The sequence below is a fragment of the Equus przewalskii genome, chromosome 9 (assembly GCF_037783145.1).
Source record: "Equus przewalskii isolate Varuska chromosome 9, EquPr2, whole genome shotgun sequence".
Taxonomy (NCBI): domain Eukaryota; kingdom Metazoa; phylum Chordata; class Mammalia; order Perissodactyla; family Equidae; genus Equus; species Equus przewalskii.
In genome coordinates this window covers 12,650,799-12,667,353 of record NC_091839.1, presented here as the reverse complement: position 1 = coordinate 12,667,353, position 16,555 = coordinate 12,650,799, and the positions used below count along the sequence as shown (strand labels likewise).

The 16,555-nt window shown below is 45.4% G+C and overlaps 2 protein-coding genes across 3 annotated transcripts in view; one reads left to right on the top strand and one right to left on the bottom strand.

The window, feature by feature from the left end:
* The window catches only part of LOC103542475 (cell adhesion molecule CEACAM1-like), a 432,471-nt gene that overhangs the window by 241,568 nt on the left and 174,348 nt on the right, over positions 1–16,555 (top strand). Inside the window, exons 7-8 of one of the 2 annotated variants that reach the window (XM_070557986.1) lie at positions 12,972–13,062; positions 15,671–15,807. The exons of the other annotated variant lie outside the window; for it this stretch is intronic. The gene's annotated coding sequence lies outside the window, so the exon portion shown is untranslated. The remainder of the gene's footprint in view (positions 1–12,971; positions 13,063–15,670; positions 15,808–16,555) is intronic. 2 annotated transcript variants of the gene reach the window in all.
* On the bottom strand, positions 339–14,193 carry LOC103545355 (cell adhesion molecule CEACAM7-like). Its single transcript, XM_070557995.1, has 4 exons — positions 13,982–14,193; positions 12,749–13,108; positions 9,266–9,544; positions 339–2,766 (listed from the first exon to the last, which is right to left on the bottom strand). Exons 1-4 carry the CDS (start codon positions 14,043–14,045, stop codon positions 2,627–2,629), a joined length of 843 nt encoding a protein of 280 aa, XP_070414096.1. The 5' UTR covers positions 14,046–14,193; the 3' UTR covers positions 339–2,626.

Genomic DNA, 16,555 nt, shown 5'->3' with positions numbered 1-16,555 from the left:
GCTAATGGGGATGGGGAGGCTGAAGTTTGTTTCTTTGATTCCTGGGAGTTGAATTTCAGGGAAGAATATGCAACTACATCCATCTGAAAGGCATGAGCAGCGGTCAATTAAATGAATCTCATAGGTCAGGCCTTCATCTGGTGTAGCGTGATTCAGTACCACATGCTATCACCACTTTGAGACTTTTAGCTAGGGGATGGCTTTTATCACCCACTATTTCTGCTTGCTAACATCCTGTGAATGATCATTGGAGGGAAAGATTATGGTATTCATACAATGGAATACAATGATTACAGCTATGAGAATGAACACACTACACATACATACAACAATATGGATGAATCTCACAAAACAAGTTTAAATGAAAGAAGCTGACAAATATAAGGATATGCTGTGTCTTTCATTTATGTAGGAACATAGGCAAAACTAATCTAGCGCACTGGAAGGCAGGATAGTGGTTACTCTTTGGAGGGAAGTAATTGGAGGAATTTTTGAGGGGAGGATGACATGTTTTGTTTCTTGATTTTGGTGCTGCTTACATGAGTATGTTCAACTTGTCAAAATTCATATATTGTTAAAATATACTTATGATTTAAGCACTTTTTAGTATGTGTACATTATTGAAAAGTAAAGATGAGAAAAATTTGGTAAAATTAAGGTAAAGGAACTAAGACATCAGATCCATTAGCATGGAAATTATCCTCCAACAGTAAGAACAGAGTCAGACTGAAGATAGAGGAGGGAGAATGACTGAGGCCTTCCTTGTGTTGGGCACTGTGCTGGGTGCTGTACATCTGTATGTCATTGAATTCCTTCACCTCCTCTTTGAAGTAGGCAGCATGCCCATTCTGAGATGACAAAGCCAAGGATCAGAAAGGTTAAACTACTTGTCCAAGGTCACAGAGCTACTAAGAGTCTCAGCCAGGATTCAAACACAGGGTGGGGATAATTCTAAAGTCCACATGTGTGTAATGAGGTAGACTCATGGGAGTCATTACCAACATTCCTTTGTTTGCTGCTACATTGAGGAAATTTGACCCAAACCTGGTCTCACATTGGTGTCTTCAAGAATAACCCATTCTATACAGAGATATTTCCATGAGAAACTGCACAGAAGTGAAATTGGCAGTGCTAACCTTGTTAGGAGAATTGTCAGAGTGGCCCTGACCTGGGGAAGCAAAAGAAGAGTTGCCAACCCATGGAAATGCAAAGCTGGCTTATGGCCTTAGAATGATGGTGTTCCTAAGATGTTGTGATTTCTCCCTGAAGGAGGTGGCAGGTGGTGGGAAGGTGGAGTGGGGAGGTGGCCTATGATCACTTAAGGAATTAGCTCCCCTCAGAGAGTGTGACATAGATCCAGGGCATTAATACCAGAGGAGGGGGAGGAGTAGAGCCAGAGGAGGCCTCAATGCACTTCTGAATTTTTTTTCCAGGCCACAAGGCCTTGATCTTTTCCTTGATGTGTTTTTCATCAACAGGCTTTAGTTGAAAGGAGGGACATTGGGGGCCACAGCACCCAGAGCACCCCAAGACAGGGAAAGTCTCACCAAAGGACAATGCCTGCATCCAAAGAGGCATTAGGCAGAAGGAGGCAGGAGGCAGAAGGAGGAAGGATGAGGAAATGGCTCCTGGAAGCATGTCCATCTTAGGCCTGCCTGGCCTAGGCAGAGTGAGCATCTCTGCTGGGGCTGTGTCTCAGGGGAATCTTTTGTGGCTAGGAAGGGTGTGAGGACCTATGCCAACTTAAGGTTGTGAAGTGAAGATCCCCTCAAAATTCAGAAGGTAGTGAGGGGTGTAGGGATCCAGGATTCCCTGCTAGTTTAGGGCACATGGTAGAACACACCAGCTGTCACTGGGTGAGTGGCTTTACTTACTGAGGTTGGAGGCTGAGGGCTTGTGCTCTGTGAGATCGTGCTGGTCACTTGCCCTAAATCAATATCAGACATTGTGACTGCTATTCCTGAGCATAGGGGCTTTACTCCTTGAATGAGGAAGGACACTGTCAGCAGATAATTCCTTGTGTTCATCTATACCATGGTGGTTACTGCCTTTCCCCTCAGGGCCTCCTTCCTCAGTCTACCCTTGATTCCTTCTGGTGTTTACTCCTTTCCTGTTTGCTGGATGTGCACATTTGAGTCCATTCTTTCAGCTTCCTCTAACCTACTTCTACCCTGACACATTTCCCCTTTCATAGGCAGATGCTGTTTTTTTCTCACTTCATTTATTGCCCAAGTTGCCTTTGGTTGTTTCTGCTTTTTCTTAGGTTCTCTTCCTGTCTTATCCATCCATCCTGCTGCTATGGTTGAGAGAGCACATGACTCCGTTTCTCCTGCCCCTCCTTTCATTTCCCCATTTGTTTTCCTTCTTGGACCTTGGTTTCCCTGACTGGGGGCAGAGGAACATAGTTTGATCTGCCCCCTCTAAACTAGATAGGGTTGGGAATAACCATGTCCAACAGATAGTGGGGTAGAGGAAGCATGAAGACCAGGGAGGAAGAGCCCTGCAGGAACTAGTGCAGAGAGGCAGACGTTTAGGAGGGAGGAGGAGCAGATGCAGGCCCAGAGACAGAGTTGAAGTCTCCTTCCCTCTCCTAAACATGGCAGTTCACCTTGAAGAAAGTGAAACACTAACAATGGACATCATACTCTTCAGCCTTTCTGCTACACCGACTGTACACCAGTGCTGCTATCAGAGCTACCCCAGCCAAGACTCCAACCACGATGCCGCCAACAGCCCCAGCTGAGAGGCCAGCAGATGTTTGGTCATCTGTCATGGAAAGAAAAGAGAAGAATGGCTGAAGCTGATATTTTTTACAGTGAGGGTGCCCTGGGAAACAACTCTCAATATGGATTAGTCTCTACTTGTACCTTCAAGGAATCAGTCTTCTGTGGGACGGTTGCTTTGAGGTGATTAGCTGACTATGTCCTTGCAAAGTTTTTCTTTCACTGTATTTCTAAGTTGGTGGTCAGACTTGCCTCACTTCCATCCTGATCTTTCTGAACTCAGATATTTTTGAAGGCTCTGGAAATGTGAGAAAGGCTGATGGCTCTTTTTGTATGTTATAACTTCCCACCTTTTCATGGTTGCATCTTTCTCTGTGTACCAGGTGTGGCAGTCATGAGTATGTGCCTCTCAGGTCTCTTGTGATGGGGACTTAACTGACAGATGGCCTGGGCTGGTGCTCTCTGAATTCACCACCTCCATTCACCATCACCATTCACCACACAGAGACTATGCTTCCCACAGTTTCCCAACAGTGATATGAAAGCAATCCCAATTTTGTGAGAAATGATTTTTCCTCTGATGGGTGACTTTAGCTTAAGGACTACCCATCAGCCATGTAGACGCTCTCTTGGAGATGCACTGCAAGCTAAAGCTTCCTTCCTTCTCTTTCTCCTTCACAGAGATCATGCATTATGGTCTGCATTGTGGTCTGAGGAATCTCCTGGGCTCTTCCCACTCCTGCTCTATTCTTCTTCACAGGCATTTTACCCAATAAATAGCTTGTATGTCTCATGCCATCTTGTCTGTGATTCGGGATGAAAACTAACAAACCAGACATGAAACTTTGGACTAAATTCCCTTTTTTTTCTCTCCTATATTCAGTCGGTAACCATGTCCCAGTGATTTTTTGTCTTATACCTTTCTTCTCTCCCAATATATATTTCCTTTTGCATCTGTTTCTTCTTTTTATTTCTGTTGCCCTCACCAGTCAACTCAAGACTGATGATTAATGCTTATGTTAGTAATTATTATGAGGTACTGTGCCAAGCTCTATGCTATATAATTTACGTATATCTCATTTGACTCATGTAATGAAGCTGCCAGATAGACATTATTTCCACTTTACAGATGAAAAAACTCAGGGTTACAGTGGTGACGAAAGTTACCCAAAGTCATATTTCTAGCAAAAGGTGGATCTAGAATCAGGTAGTCCTTGACTCTAGGACTTCCTGATTTCATAGAGGCTAATGATAATAGTAGTAATAATAGCAGCTAACACTTAGGGAACATTTCCTCTTGTGTGGCATTTTGCTAAAAGTTTAATTGAATATTACATTAAATCTTTAAAACAATACCATGAAACAAGTACAGTCATCCCTCAGTATCCATGGGGGACTGATTCCAGGACTCCACCCTCCACTCACCCCTCATGAATACCAAAATCTGTGGATGCTCAAATCCCTTTTATAAAATGACATAGTATTTGCATATAACCTACATACATGAACTGTATACTTTAAATCATCTCTAGATTATTTATAATACCTCATAAAATGTAAATGCTATGTAAATAGTTATTATACCATATTGTTTAGGGGATAATGACAAGAAATAAAAGTCTGCACACGGTCAGTGTAGATGCAGCCATAGTAGGCCTTTCCATCCTCAGTTGGTTGAAGGTGTGGATGCAGAACTGCGGATATAGAGGGCTGACTGTACTCTTATTGCAATTTTTAGTTGAGTGCTGAGTCTCAGAGAAGTTAAGACTCTTGTGCAAGAAATTTATAATTTTAAATGCTTACACTAAAAAATAAGAAAGATTTCAAATTAACAACCTAACTTTACAACTTAAGGAACTAGAAAAGAAGAACAAACTAATCCAAAAGCTTGCTGAAGGAAGGAAATAATAAAGGTTAGAGTGGAGAATAAATGAAATGGAGAATGGAAAAACAATAGAGAAAATCAATAAAACCAAAAGTTGATTTTTCAAAAAATGAATGGTTGAAAAACCCATAACCAGATTGACTAAGAAAATAATAGAGAAGATTCAAATTACTGAAATCAGGAATGAAAGTGGAGACATTACTACCAACTCTACAGAAAAATAAGAATTTAAAGAGTACTATGAATAATTGTATGCCAGCAAGTTGGATAACCTAGATAAATGGACAAATTCTATGAAACATAAAACCTACAAAGATAGACTCATAAGGAAATAGAAAATATGAATAGACTTTTAGTTAGTAAGGAGATTGAATCAGTAAAAGCATTTGACAAAATTCAACATTCTTTCGTGATAAAAACACTCCAACTAGGAATAGAAGTAAACTAAGTCAGCATAATACAAGTCATGTATTAAAAACCACAGCTACCATCATAGTCGATGGTGAAAGACTTTCAGTTTTTGCTCTAAGATCAGGAACAAGTCACAAATGCCTGCTTTTGCCACGTCTATTCAAAATAGTATTGGAAGTCCTAGTCAAAAATTAGTCAAGAAAAAGAAATAAAAGTCATCCAAATTGGAAAGGAGAAGTAAAATTATCTCTGCAGATTATATGACCTGATACATAGAAAACCCTAAAGATCCCGCAAAAAACTATTAGAGCTAATAAGGGAACTCAGCAAAGTGCAGGATACTGAATCAATGTGTAAAAATCAGTTGTGTTTCTATACACAAACAATGAACAATTTGAAATGGAAATTAAGAAAATTTTATTTCTAATAGCATCAAAAGGAATAAACAATTAGGAATTAAATTAACCAGGGAGGTGAAAGACTTAGACTGAAAAACTACAAAAACACTGCTGAGAGCAGTAAAAGAAGGCAAAAATAAATAGAAACACATTCCATGTTTGTGAACTGAAATATTTAATATTGTTAAGATGACACTACTACCCAAAGTGATGACATTCAGTGCAATTGCTATTAAAATCTCAATGACTTTTTTTAGCAGAAATAGAAAAAGCCATCCTAAAATTCATGTGGAATTTCAAGAGACTCTGAATAGCCAAAACAGTCTGGAAAAAGAAGTTGGACGAGTCACACTTCCTGATTCCAGAAATTACTGCAAAGCTACAGAAATCAGAACAGTGTGGTACTAGCATAAAGACAGACATATAGACCGATGAAATAGAAAACCTAGAAATAAATCCTTCCAAATATGGTCAGATGATATTTGACAAGGGTCTGAAGACCATTCAATGGAGAAAGGACAGTGTTTAAAACAAATGGTATTGGGAAAACTGTATATCCATATAAAAGAATGAGGTTGAACTCTTATCTAACACCATATACAAAAAATTAACTCACAAAGGATCAAAGACCTAAATGTGAGAGCTAAAACTATAAAAATCTGAGAACCAAACACAGAGTGAAAGCTTCATGACATTTGATTTGGCAATGATTTCTTGGATAAGAAACTAAAAGCACAGGCAACAAAGAAAAAATAGATAAATTGGACTTCACCAAAATTAAAAACTTTTGTGCAGCAAAGAACATTTTCAAGAAAGTGAAAAGACAACCTACAGAATAGGAGAAATAATTTACAAACCATATATGCGACAAGGAAATAATATGAGAAATATATAATAAACTATTACAACTCAACAAAACAACTAAAAAAAACCCAGTTTAAAAATGAGCAGAGGAACTGAATAGACATTTCTCCAAAGAAGGTATACAAAAGACTAATAAGAGCATGAAAAGAGGCTCCATATCACTTATCATTAGAAAAATGCAAATGAAAACCACAACGAGATTCCATCTTACCTGCATTAGGATGGCTATTATTTAAAAAACCCCAAAAGAAAACAAGTGTAGGTAAGGATGTGAAAAATTGGAACTTCTGCACTGCTAGTGGGAATGCAATACGGTGTAGCCAGGGTGGAAAATGGTATGGCAGTTCATCCAAAGAGTGAACAAAGAATTGCCACGTGATCCAGCAATTCCACATCTGGTATATATACAAACGAACTGAAAGTAGAGATTTGAACAGATATTTGTACACTCATGGACACAGCAGCATTATTGACAAAAACCAAAGGGTGGAAACAAACCAGAAGTTCACAGATGGATGAATGATGAACAAAATGTGACATGTACATGCAAGGGAATATTTTTCAGCCTTAAAAAGGGATAAAATTCTGATATATGCTACAACATGGATGAGACATTGACGACATTAAGTCACATAAGCCAGACGTGAAAGGACAAATACTGTATGATTCCACTTATACAAAGTACCAAGAATAGTCAAATTCATGGAGACAGAAAGTAGAATGATGGTTGCTAGGAATTGAGGTGGGGAAGTGGGGAGTTATTGTTTAAAGGGTACAGAGTTTTACTACAGTAAGATGGAAAATTTCTACATGGATAGTGGTAATGCTATACATTCACAACAATATGAATGTATTTAATGCCACTGAGCTGTACACTTAAAGATGGTTAAAATGGTAAATCATGTGAATATTTTACCACAAAATATTTTACCATGAAAAAATGGTAACAGAAAAAAAAAGAATCAGGTGAAATGTCACACAGTACATGCCAGACCCATGATAAGAAACTTAGTATATTTGATTCAGAGACTGAGCTCTTAACTACTTTGCTGTTTTGTTTACTGCAATGGTCTCTTGATTGATATTCTGCCCCCTGTGACTTCTATCCATTTCGCACAACATTGGTGGAGTCATCTTGCCAGGAAGATGCAGGATGGGGCAAGTGGTCACTTACATTTCACATTGTCTGAGGATGTTCCTTTTTCTGGAACTGACCAAGTTGGACACCTCACACTGGTAATCCCTGGCATCCTCCCTCCTGATGGGAGAGGGCTGCCCCTCCTCTCTGACCCCCAGATCACCCCAGGATGACCCTAGCTTGTTTCCCGTGGACGTCTCCAAAGTATCAGCACCAGGAACCTCTTCTCAGCCCACGTATCCAGCCTCCTCATCAGCAGGTGGAATTTTTCTCCTGTTGGTTTTTTTGTGACCCTTTGCTAGATAGTTCTGTGACTTTATGAGTGATCAGGCTTGCTCTTTAGTATGGTAACTTTAAATAGAGAAGTGAAGGCATTTTTTTGTTAAATAATTTATTAGATAAGGAGCATGGCCCAGCCAGTCCTCATGACCTTAGGACCTGGAGAAGTTCCATTCTAAAGGATTTCACTGCCTGAATAGAACTTTTAGTTCCTGGCCTGTGGATTAAATATCAGAGAGAAGGAAATCTCTAGAAAGAAGTGGTCACAGTTTTAACAAAAAAGGTGGTACTCTTAGCTCTCTGTATAAACTATAAACTTTTTGGCTCTGCTCCTTCCATCCCATGAAGGGACTTCATGGAAGAACCAACCTATTTTTCCAAGTGTGCACCATCATTCACTGTTCTCCTTTGGTATATGTAAGTGTTGGTGTCACATAGTGTCATACAGCTGTTGACCTCAGAGCGAGGACACAGCTCAGAGGAGTCTTCACTGAGGCTCTCTCTTTTCCCATTTGTCTGCATCCTGGCCTGAGAAAGGATCTGGTATCAATGGGTGGCACAATTTGGCCAGTTTGGTGAGAGACCCCCCATGTACCTCCTCTACATGGCCCTGTCCCACCACAGATGGCATCAGAGCAGAGCCAGTCATAAGGCGAGCCAAGAGCAGGAGGGCCTTTTTCTTTCTCCCTCTGTGAAGCCACCTCCACTATGTGGGGCTTTCTGGGGCTGAGAGAACCCTCTCCCCACATTCCAGGCTAGACACACATCTGCCCTGGGAAATCAGAGGATGGCAAAGAAGGGTCTGCAGAGATGAAGTGGGAGGGTTCAGGGAGAGATTTGGGATTTGCTTGTGTCCATGGATACAGGGTGAGAAATAACTTCCTGGGGGCTCTTTTCTGGACACCAGACAGAATTCCACCCCAGAGCCTGGTGCTGATGGGCCAGGGAGTCACTTAACAGAGACTGTGATAGTCTTGACTGTGGTCTTATTGAGACTAGTGACAGAGTTATGGACGAGGCAGGTGTAGGATCCACTGTCATTTGCAGTGATGTTGGGGATAAAGAGCTCCTGTGTGGATTGCTGGAGCATCTCATCAATAAGCCAAGAATACTGTGTGGGCAGGTTAGAGGTGTATGGTAAGAGAGACTGAAGTTTGCCCCTGGATGGTAATAAGAGTCTGAGGGCAAAATGGTCTGGGCATCTGGACCATTTGTAGCAAAGAGAATAAAGCCGCATGTGATGTAATCAGAGGGAAGGGCAAGCTCCTGGTCTGAACAAGTGCCACAGTATCCTTCTGAGCCAGGTCACCACCTTGTTTTAAAAACTCCCAACCATAACCCCTCTGTGTTCACTCATCCTGAGTCTGAGACATTAACCTGTTTCTCCCACCCTTCCTAGTCTTGGCTCACGGTTGGGCATTCCCAGATTTGCCTCATACATGGCCAGCTTGGTATCCAGGGGTGAGAGTCTGTTTACTTGAACCTGAGAGGGACAGGTGTAGCTTGGCCTCTGGCAGTGTGGATTTGGGCAGACAGCCTGGGTCAGGAAGGGACAGAAGTTACTCACAGAGAACATTGAGGTAGAATGGGTCACTGCGACAGGCACTCACTGGGTTCCAGGTTTCACACTCATAGGGTCCTGTGTCATTTATTGTGACATGGAGTAAAGTGAGAGTCCTGTTGTCTGGAGACAGCTTCAGCCAGGTCCTATCCAGGAGGCTCTGATTGTTGATCGACCACAGGTAAGTGGTGTTCTGAGTCTCAGGTTCACATGTTAACACTACAGGGTCCTTGTGCTCCACAGGGTTGGAGTTGTTGCACGTGATGTTGGGTTTGGTTAACTCCGCTGCACAGATAACAGAGAGAATATTACCCTGTGTGGCACCTTTGAGTCCTCTACAGCCTCCTTAATTCAGAGTTGGCATCTCTCACCTCTCAGCCAACCTGCGACCTGGAGGTCAGCTCAGCGCTCAGTCTGCAGGGCCATGAAGTAGGGCAGGCCTGCCTGGGTGTTCCATGGTGACTGGCATGAGACAGTGACTCCATAAAGGGTAGAGCAGAGTTAAGACTAGAAATGATCCAGAAAAGAGTGATGGGGACAGACAGGAGCTGGCTGGCTTTGGCAGCAGAGCCATCTGCTCTGCCCTTGGTCTTTAAAGTCTTTTCTCCCATAGCAGAGGGCAGTGAGGACCATATTGATCTTTCCTGAAATACAAGTAGATTTCAAATGCAGAAGATATGACTAGTAGAAAGTGAGTGGAGGGGAATCTAGTCCTCATAGACCACTTGTAAATGCAGTTATGGGACAGAAATCTTAGAAGTAAAACTGTTTTTATATTGAAAATTAATATTAGTGCCCCTAAGACCAGTTTCTGGAGGAATATCTCTAGAGAGCACTAAAGATCATAGAACAAGTTCTGGAGTCCAACCAGGATCACATTTTGATCAAAGGAAGATGCTAAAGTGGATTAGAAATCAATCAGTGGCTCCCTGGATAGAGAGAGCCTGGCAAGTCTTGTTATGAGGACAGAATTGATTGGGGGCAGGTCTGACAAGTCAATGTTATATAAAGCAAGGAATGTTAGCAAATTAGTTGAAATGATATGTGTTATGTTAGTAAATTTAGGAAAGAGGTCCCCGTCATCCATTTATATGGACAGTCAGGCAAAATGGGAAGACGCTCCAATGCTTGCATGTGGCTTTCTTTCAACCTCAGGAAACATGATGATCAAATTCATCCAAATTGGGCAGCATCTAAGTGAAAGGACAGTGGCTGGTGGATCTCACTGTCTAAGAGCATCCCACCCTATGGTAAAGGTGTCATCATGAGGACCTATGTGTGTCAAATGGGGAGTAAACCAGTCAGATGGTGCAAGGTCTGGCCAGCCCCACCTTGGGAAACTCTCAGGAAGCACTGGAGGAACAGGATCCTTACCAGGATGAGGATGTGAGTCAGGAGTCAAAGGGTGAAATGAGCTTATGAGTTTTTGGGAACTGCAGACCTGTCCTTCTGCCTTTGACTCCCTGGTTGAGTCATGTAAAGAGTAGATCGAGGGGTCACACGACCCTGTTATGTGGTGTGTTCCACTTGACATCATGGAAGGAAAGAGCCCTGGATGGGGGCTCAGTGGAAACTTGTTCTCCTGGTGATCTGAGGAGTTGGCTCATGATGGAGCTTCAAGGGGCTGCCTTCCCACTGATTTCTGTGTTCTTTACTATTGCCTCAGAGGGTGCGCCTGACCACAGGTATTAGCGGGAGAATCTGGGGAGGACTAAAGAGTGCAGGAAGTTGTGCAGAGCAGGAGCAGTCCCAGCTGGAATGAAGGGAGAGGAAGATGAGGGACATGGAAGGAGCAGAGAGAGAGCCGGAAATGTCTAAGGCTGTGAGCAATGGGTTACAAGTGCCTTCAAAGACCCCAGGCACCCGAAGTCCACGGCTTCCCCAGGGGCAGGACTAGAACGGCCTTGAAAACCCTACCATGGTTGAGAAGTCCCACAGTCATGTAACTCTCCTCTCAGAGTGGGCTTAGGGGCTGGTGGTCAGAGGGTTGGAACATGGATCTCAGCCCCTGGAGAGACAGGGAACAAGTGTGGTCATAACCTCCTAGTGTTCTGCTTCCAGATTCCAGTTTATGAAGAGACAATGGATCATTCATTCATTCCTTGACCATTCACTCCTTCCCTCCTTCATGAAAGAGCAATTAAGTGGTTGGGACCTGTGTTGGTTGCAGGTGTAGAGTGGGGAGTGAGACAGCAAAGTCCTTTCCTTTATGCTCCAGTGGGAGGGACGCTGACACATCAGGAAACAAATATGGGATTTCAAGTCCTGTGCAGGGAGGTTGGATTGGCCACCTGAGGGGGAGGCCTGAACATTCCTGGCACCGATTTTGATTGTTGATGCAGGTAATTTAGTCCTTGGGTTAAAAACAGGTTAAATCTCCATTTCCTGTCACTCTCCAGATCATAAAATCTACCTTGAGCTGTGGATCCCTAAGAAGAGAAGATCTGATCCAACAGCTGATCTTAGGGTCCATAGATGCCTAATAAGGTCCCTGGGGTGGTAGAGAGGTCGAGGCTGTGGCTGCGCAAAGATCTTGCTGTGACTCTGATGGTCTGTGTGACCCTGATTCAATGACTGTATCTCGCTGTGCTTCAATTTCCCCTGAATAAAATCAGGTAAATGATCTCTGGATTACCATGTTGTCTGTGAACTAACCTTAAAACATCCCCAAATACCTGACCTAAAGTTTAGTATGTATGAACTCCCCAAATAAATGGCATTCAAGAGAGAGAGCTCCTTGGGCTTGATCCGTGGTGGATGAGAAGCTGCCAGGAGCATCTTCAATCCTCTCTTCCTTCCTGGGGGTGGTGACCATCTTCTAGAGGGCCCTGTATCTCGAGGGAAGTTGGTTAATGGCCTCGGGACCTTATCCATCTGTACTTTCCATGCTGAGTCTCAGGTGAAGGATCAGGCTCTGCCCCTGCCCAGATGTGGCTCTTAGGGCGGAGCCCTGGCTGGTGACCAGCTCAGGAGTCTTGCGACTTGGGCAGCCAGGAAATCATTGCTCCCAGTCATCCCTTCCCAGGAGGCCAAAATCTAACCCTAGCACAGGCTCCCCGGGGTCACTGGAGTCAGGAGCCCTGGGACAGTGTTCTGAGCAGAGGCTTCACAGGGCTGAGTTCTCTATGAGAATCCCAGGGGGCCCATCAGGCTAGGCGCAGACTGAGCTGTGCAGGGTCTTACTCAGGGTCATGTTCATGGGGAGGAGCCCATGGGACTGGACTGAGACTGGTCTCCCTCTGCTAAGTTACTCCCATCAGACTGGTCCTTCTCTCTGCAGGGAATGACTGCAAGGGCTGCATTCTGGGAAGGGTATTCTGATCTTTTGAGGTTCATCTCCACTGTGTATGTCCTGCACTAAATGCTCAAACCCCAACATGAGATATAATGCAGAGGGGGATGTAGGCACAGTCCAGGCCTGCCAATACTGTGTATGTGAAGTAGAATTCACCCCACCCAACACCCAGAGGTCAGAGAGGAATCACTCACGGTATACGCGGAGCTGTACAGTTCCCACTGCATTGTTAAAATCTTGGTCTATGGCTTGTAGGGTGTAGTATCCTGTGTCATTCCGGGTGACGTTCTGGAACAGCAGAGATCCATTGTGGTATGTTGTCTCTCGACCACTATATAGAAGCCATGGGGTATTTTCTTGTGTTTCTATCACATATATTACAATTTGTTGATCAGGATCTATTCCTTCCCCTTTCAGCCAGACATAGCCTAAAAGATTCTCAGGCAGATTGTGGACAAGTAGAAGAACATCCGTTCCTTCAAGAGCATCTGTCGGCACCGATTCAATAGTGAGTTGGGCAGTGGTGGGTGGGTTCCAGAAGGTTAATAGTGAGACTGGGAGGGAAGAGAGATCAATTAATATTTGGACCTATGTATTGGAATGGAAAGATGTGTCCGTGGGTCTTGAGCAGGTCTCTTCACCTCTTAGACTTGGAGTGTGTGCCTGTTTGTGTCTCCCACTGGTCAAGGTCACCAGCATCACCACCGTTACTTCAGCCCCTCTGAACTTATTTCCTCTGTTCCCATTAGTCTTCCCCCAGGTGTCTGCCTAGATCCCTCCCTCCCTTCCCTCAGTGCCCTGCTCACTCTCAGGGGCATCCTTGGGAGATGCCTTCCCTACCACCTACTGAAAGACCCCCTGTCTTTACTTTCTGACCTTTCCCTGCTCTGTTCCCTGTGTGACACTTGTTAGTCCCTGACATCACATTCTAGATCTCTTTGCTTCTCTCCCCTCATCCCCACAGAATGTGAGTTCCTGAGGGCAGGGACTTGTCTGATCTTGTTGTTCCCCCAGTGCCTGGAACAGACTGCAAACACCTGTGGATGAATGAATGAGTGTTCCCAGGGCCCTCCGTGTTGTGGTGTTCATTTGTTAATTTCTGAGGTTTATTAGTGAGGACAATGTTTAGTGCCCCTGGTTATGTTTTTTAAGGAAGTGTCACTCTGATATAGTTATCTTATTTTCAAAATGTAACTTGAAAAAAATACAGCAAGTGAGGTTTTCCTGCCCCTCACCGATTCCAGTTCACTAAGATTTTCCTGTTGCTGAGCCCTCTCCAGTCATCCTACTCAGCTCCTATGTTCTCTCTCCTCAGGTCCAAACAGATGTCCTCTGTCTCTTCTCAGAGCCTCGTCCTCCCCAGGAGACCCGAGCCAGTCTTTATTCTCCCATCCTCCCACTCGCACCAGGGAATCATCCCCTCTTACCTGCCAGCAGAAGCCCCTGCCAGGGAAAGTGCCCTCTGTGGGCAGGGGATGACGGGTGCTCCATGGTGTCTGCTGCCTGCTCTGTCCCTCCCTCTGTGAGAAGAGCTTGGGCTCCAGAAACTCTCACAAGCACTCCTGTCCAGATGCTTCAGCTTTGCTGTCCTTCCTCCCTCTGTGCTGAGCCTCCTCCAGGGGCAGGGGTGCCTAGCGGGTCACATTCACTGGGGGTGTTGTCTCTGCCTGGGTCCCTCCCTCTCCTCCTTTCATTCCAGCCTCCCTAGTCTCCTCCTTCTACATTTTAGTCTCCTGGGAACTGTGGAGGCCTCTCCTTCTTTTAGCTGTGATTCCTCCCATATGTGCACTCACACACACACAAGCACACACACACACACACACACCCTTGTTTGGACAAACACAAACCTGGGTATTGGTGTCACAGGCAGTCCCACAACTCTGGCTCAGGGTGCATAGTCAGTCTCCACTGCAGCCCTTTCTCTCACATTTGACTTAGCCCTTCACAGCAGGAGTTCTTGGGCTACATCAGGAACTCTTGTTGCAAGGATGTCACCCCTGCTCTGTGTCAGAATCACCTGTGGAACTTTGTAAACACTGTGAATGCCCAGGTGACAAAAGAAATGCTACTTTAGCAGCTGCCCAGGTTTGTGGCTACCCAGGAAGGCTGAGACCCCATTTTGTGGGGATGGGACAGCCTCTCCCATTTTCCTGTTCAGAGTCAGGAGATTCTGTTAAAATGCAGATTCTGACCCAGCAGGTGTGGGGTGGATTCAAGAGTCTGCGTCTAACAAGCTCTCAGGTGATGCTGATCACATTGGCTTTTGGAGCACACTTTCAATAGCAAGGCTGATGGGGACCCCTGTGTCCTGAGAGAACAACCCGCCTGGCCCCAGCATTGGCCTGGCTGTGCCCTGCATTTGGTGTCTGTCAGCACCCCACAGAGACCCAGAGGTTTCCAAACCCAGAGGATTATCTCTTTTGACAGAGAAACTGAACTGGGCACCAGGGTCTTCCCAGTGTCCTCAGATGCTCTGGGAAGGTTGGATTTACTCCCAACGGGATGGTCATGGAGATGACTAGGGATGAGAAAGGGGCAAGCTGAGTGATGACTGGTGAGGTGACACCAGAGACAGAGAGGACGTTCTCTCTATCTCTGGTGTCACCAGCCTGGCCTCTGATTCCAGGACAGACAACCAGTACCTGGTGTCTCAGGAGCTGCGATTCTCGAGTCTGAAGGGGGAGGTTTCCTGCATGTCCCGGGTGAGAGGGTGGTGGTGGTGGGAGGTCAGGTGACTGTGGGATCCTTGGTCCTTGGGAAAGGCTTCAGGGAGACTACCCCCTCTCCAAGTCTGTTGGCTGAGCTGTTGCTCAGATTCTGTCCATGTGCTCCCTGACCATCCTGGGGGCCTCTGTCCTTTGCCTGGTGGACTTTCCTGTGCTCACCTGCCTTCCCCATGGGTGGTGCCAGGCAGGGAGTGGGGACCTGCACAGGGGCTCCTGACAGGGCAGGGTACTCGGAGGACCCTAGTAGGAGTGGGCCGGACAGAGCAGACATGTCTGAGGGGCCCAGAAATGTCTGTTAAAGGGAGGGATGAAATCAGGCTCCTTCTCCGCTCCCTCAGCCAAAGCCATGTTCATGTGTTTATTTCCTGTGTGTTGTTTCTGTGTCCCAAGGTTGCCCCCTGGAGGGCATAAGGAGACCTGTGTCCAATGTCATGGGCTGCTCCAGGGATGCTGACCAGGCTCAAGAGGGTATGAGCTGATCTGAGCCCTAGGACAGAGGTGGGCTCTGACTGTAGGCTGAAAGGCTGGTAAGTTTGGGTCCTGTGCTTTGGGGATCCAAGGCTGCCTGACTCCATCTCAGTGCAGGGTAAGCCCAGGGAGAAGACAGGTTTGGTCAACAGGTTTCCTGATGTAGTGTCAGAAGAACTGTTCCCCGGGGGATGTACTATCTCAGGATGAGCTCTCTGTTCCTGAGATTTAAAGAGTGGGCTTGGAGGGATGTGTCTTGAAGCTTTTGGAGGAGGACACTGGCCTGGAGGCTGGACCCCAGAATGTCCCGTTTCTTCCATCACAGCGCTGGGGTGTTGCATCTAGTCAACTGTGTCCCTGTGTGTCATCTGCTCTGGGCCTCCCCACAAGGCCCAGGAGCTGGAGCAGCTCCACCTGGAGACTCAGACAGGGGATCCTGTGGAGTCCTCTGTTAGGAGGAGGGTGGACCCCATGGGACCCTCCATCCCTCTGTGAGGCAAGCAAATTCAGATCCTGGTTCTCCTGTTCTGTTCTGGACGGGAAGTTCCTCTCATTGCCCGGGTTACCTTGAGCTGGTGAGATGCCTTCATGGGACCACAACAAGGTGTCCCTACAGACTAGGGATTCTGGAGATGGGGAGTCATCCCCTGATTCTTTTGAAATTCGGGTGGTGCTTCCTTCTCTCCTTGTGGTAAGTCTACCTGATATTGAGAAGTCAGAGTTTGTTCCATGTCAAGTCCCTGTGAGAAGAGGAAACACGCAGGCCACTGACTCAGGCTCTCCTGGGAGAGAAGTCACTCACGAGGT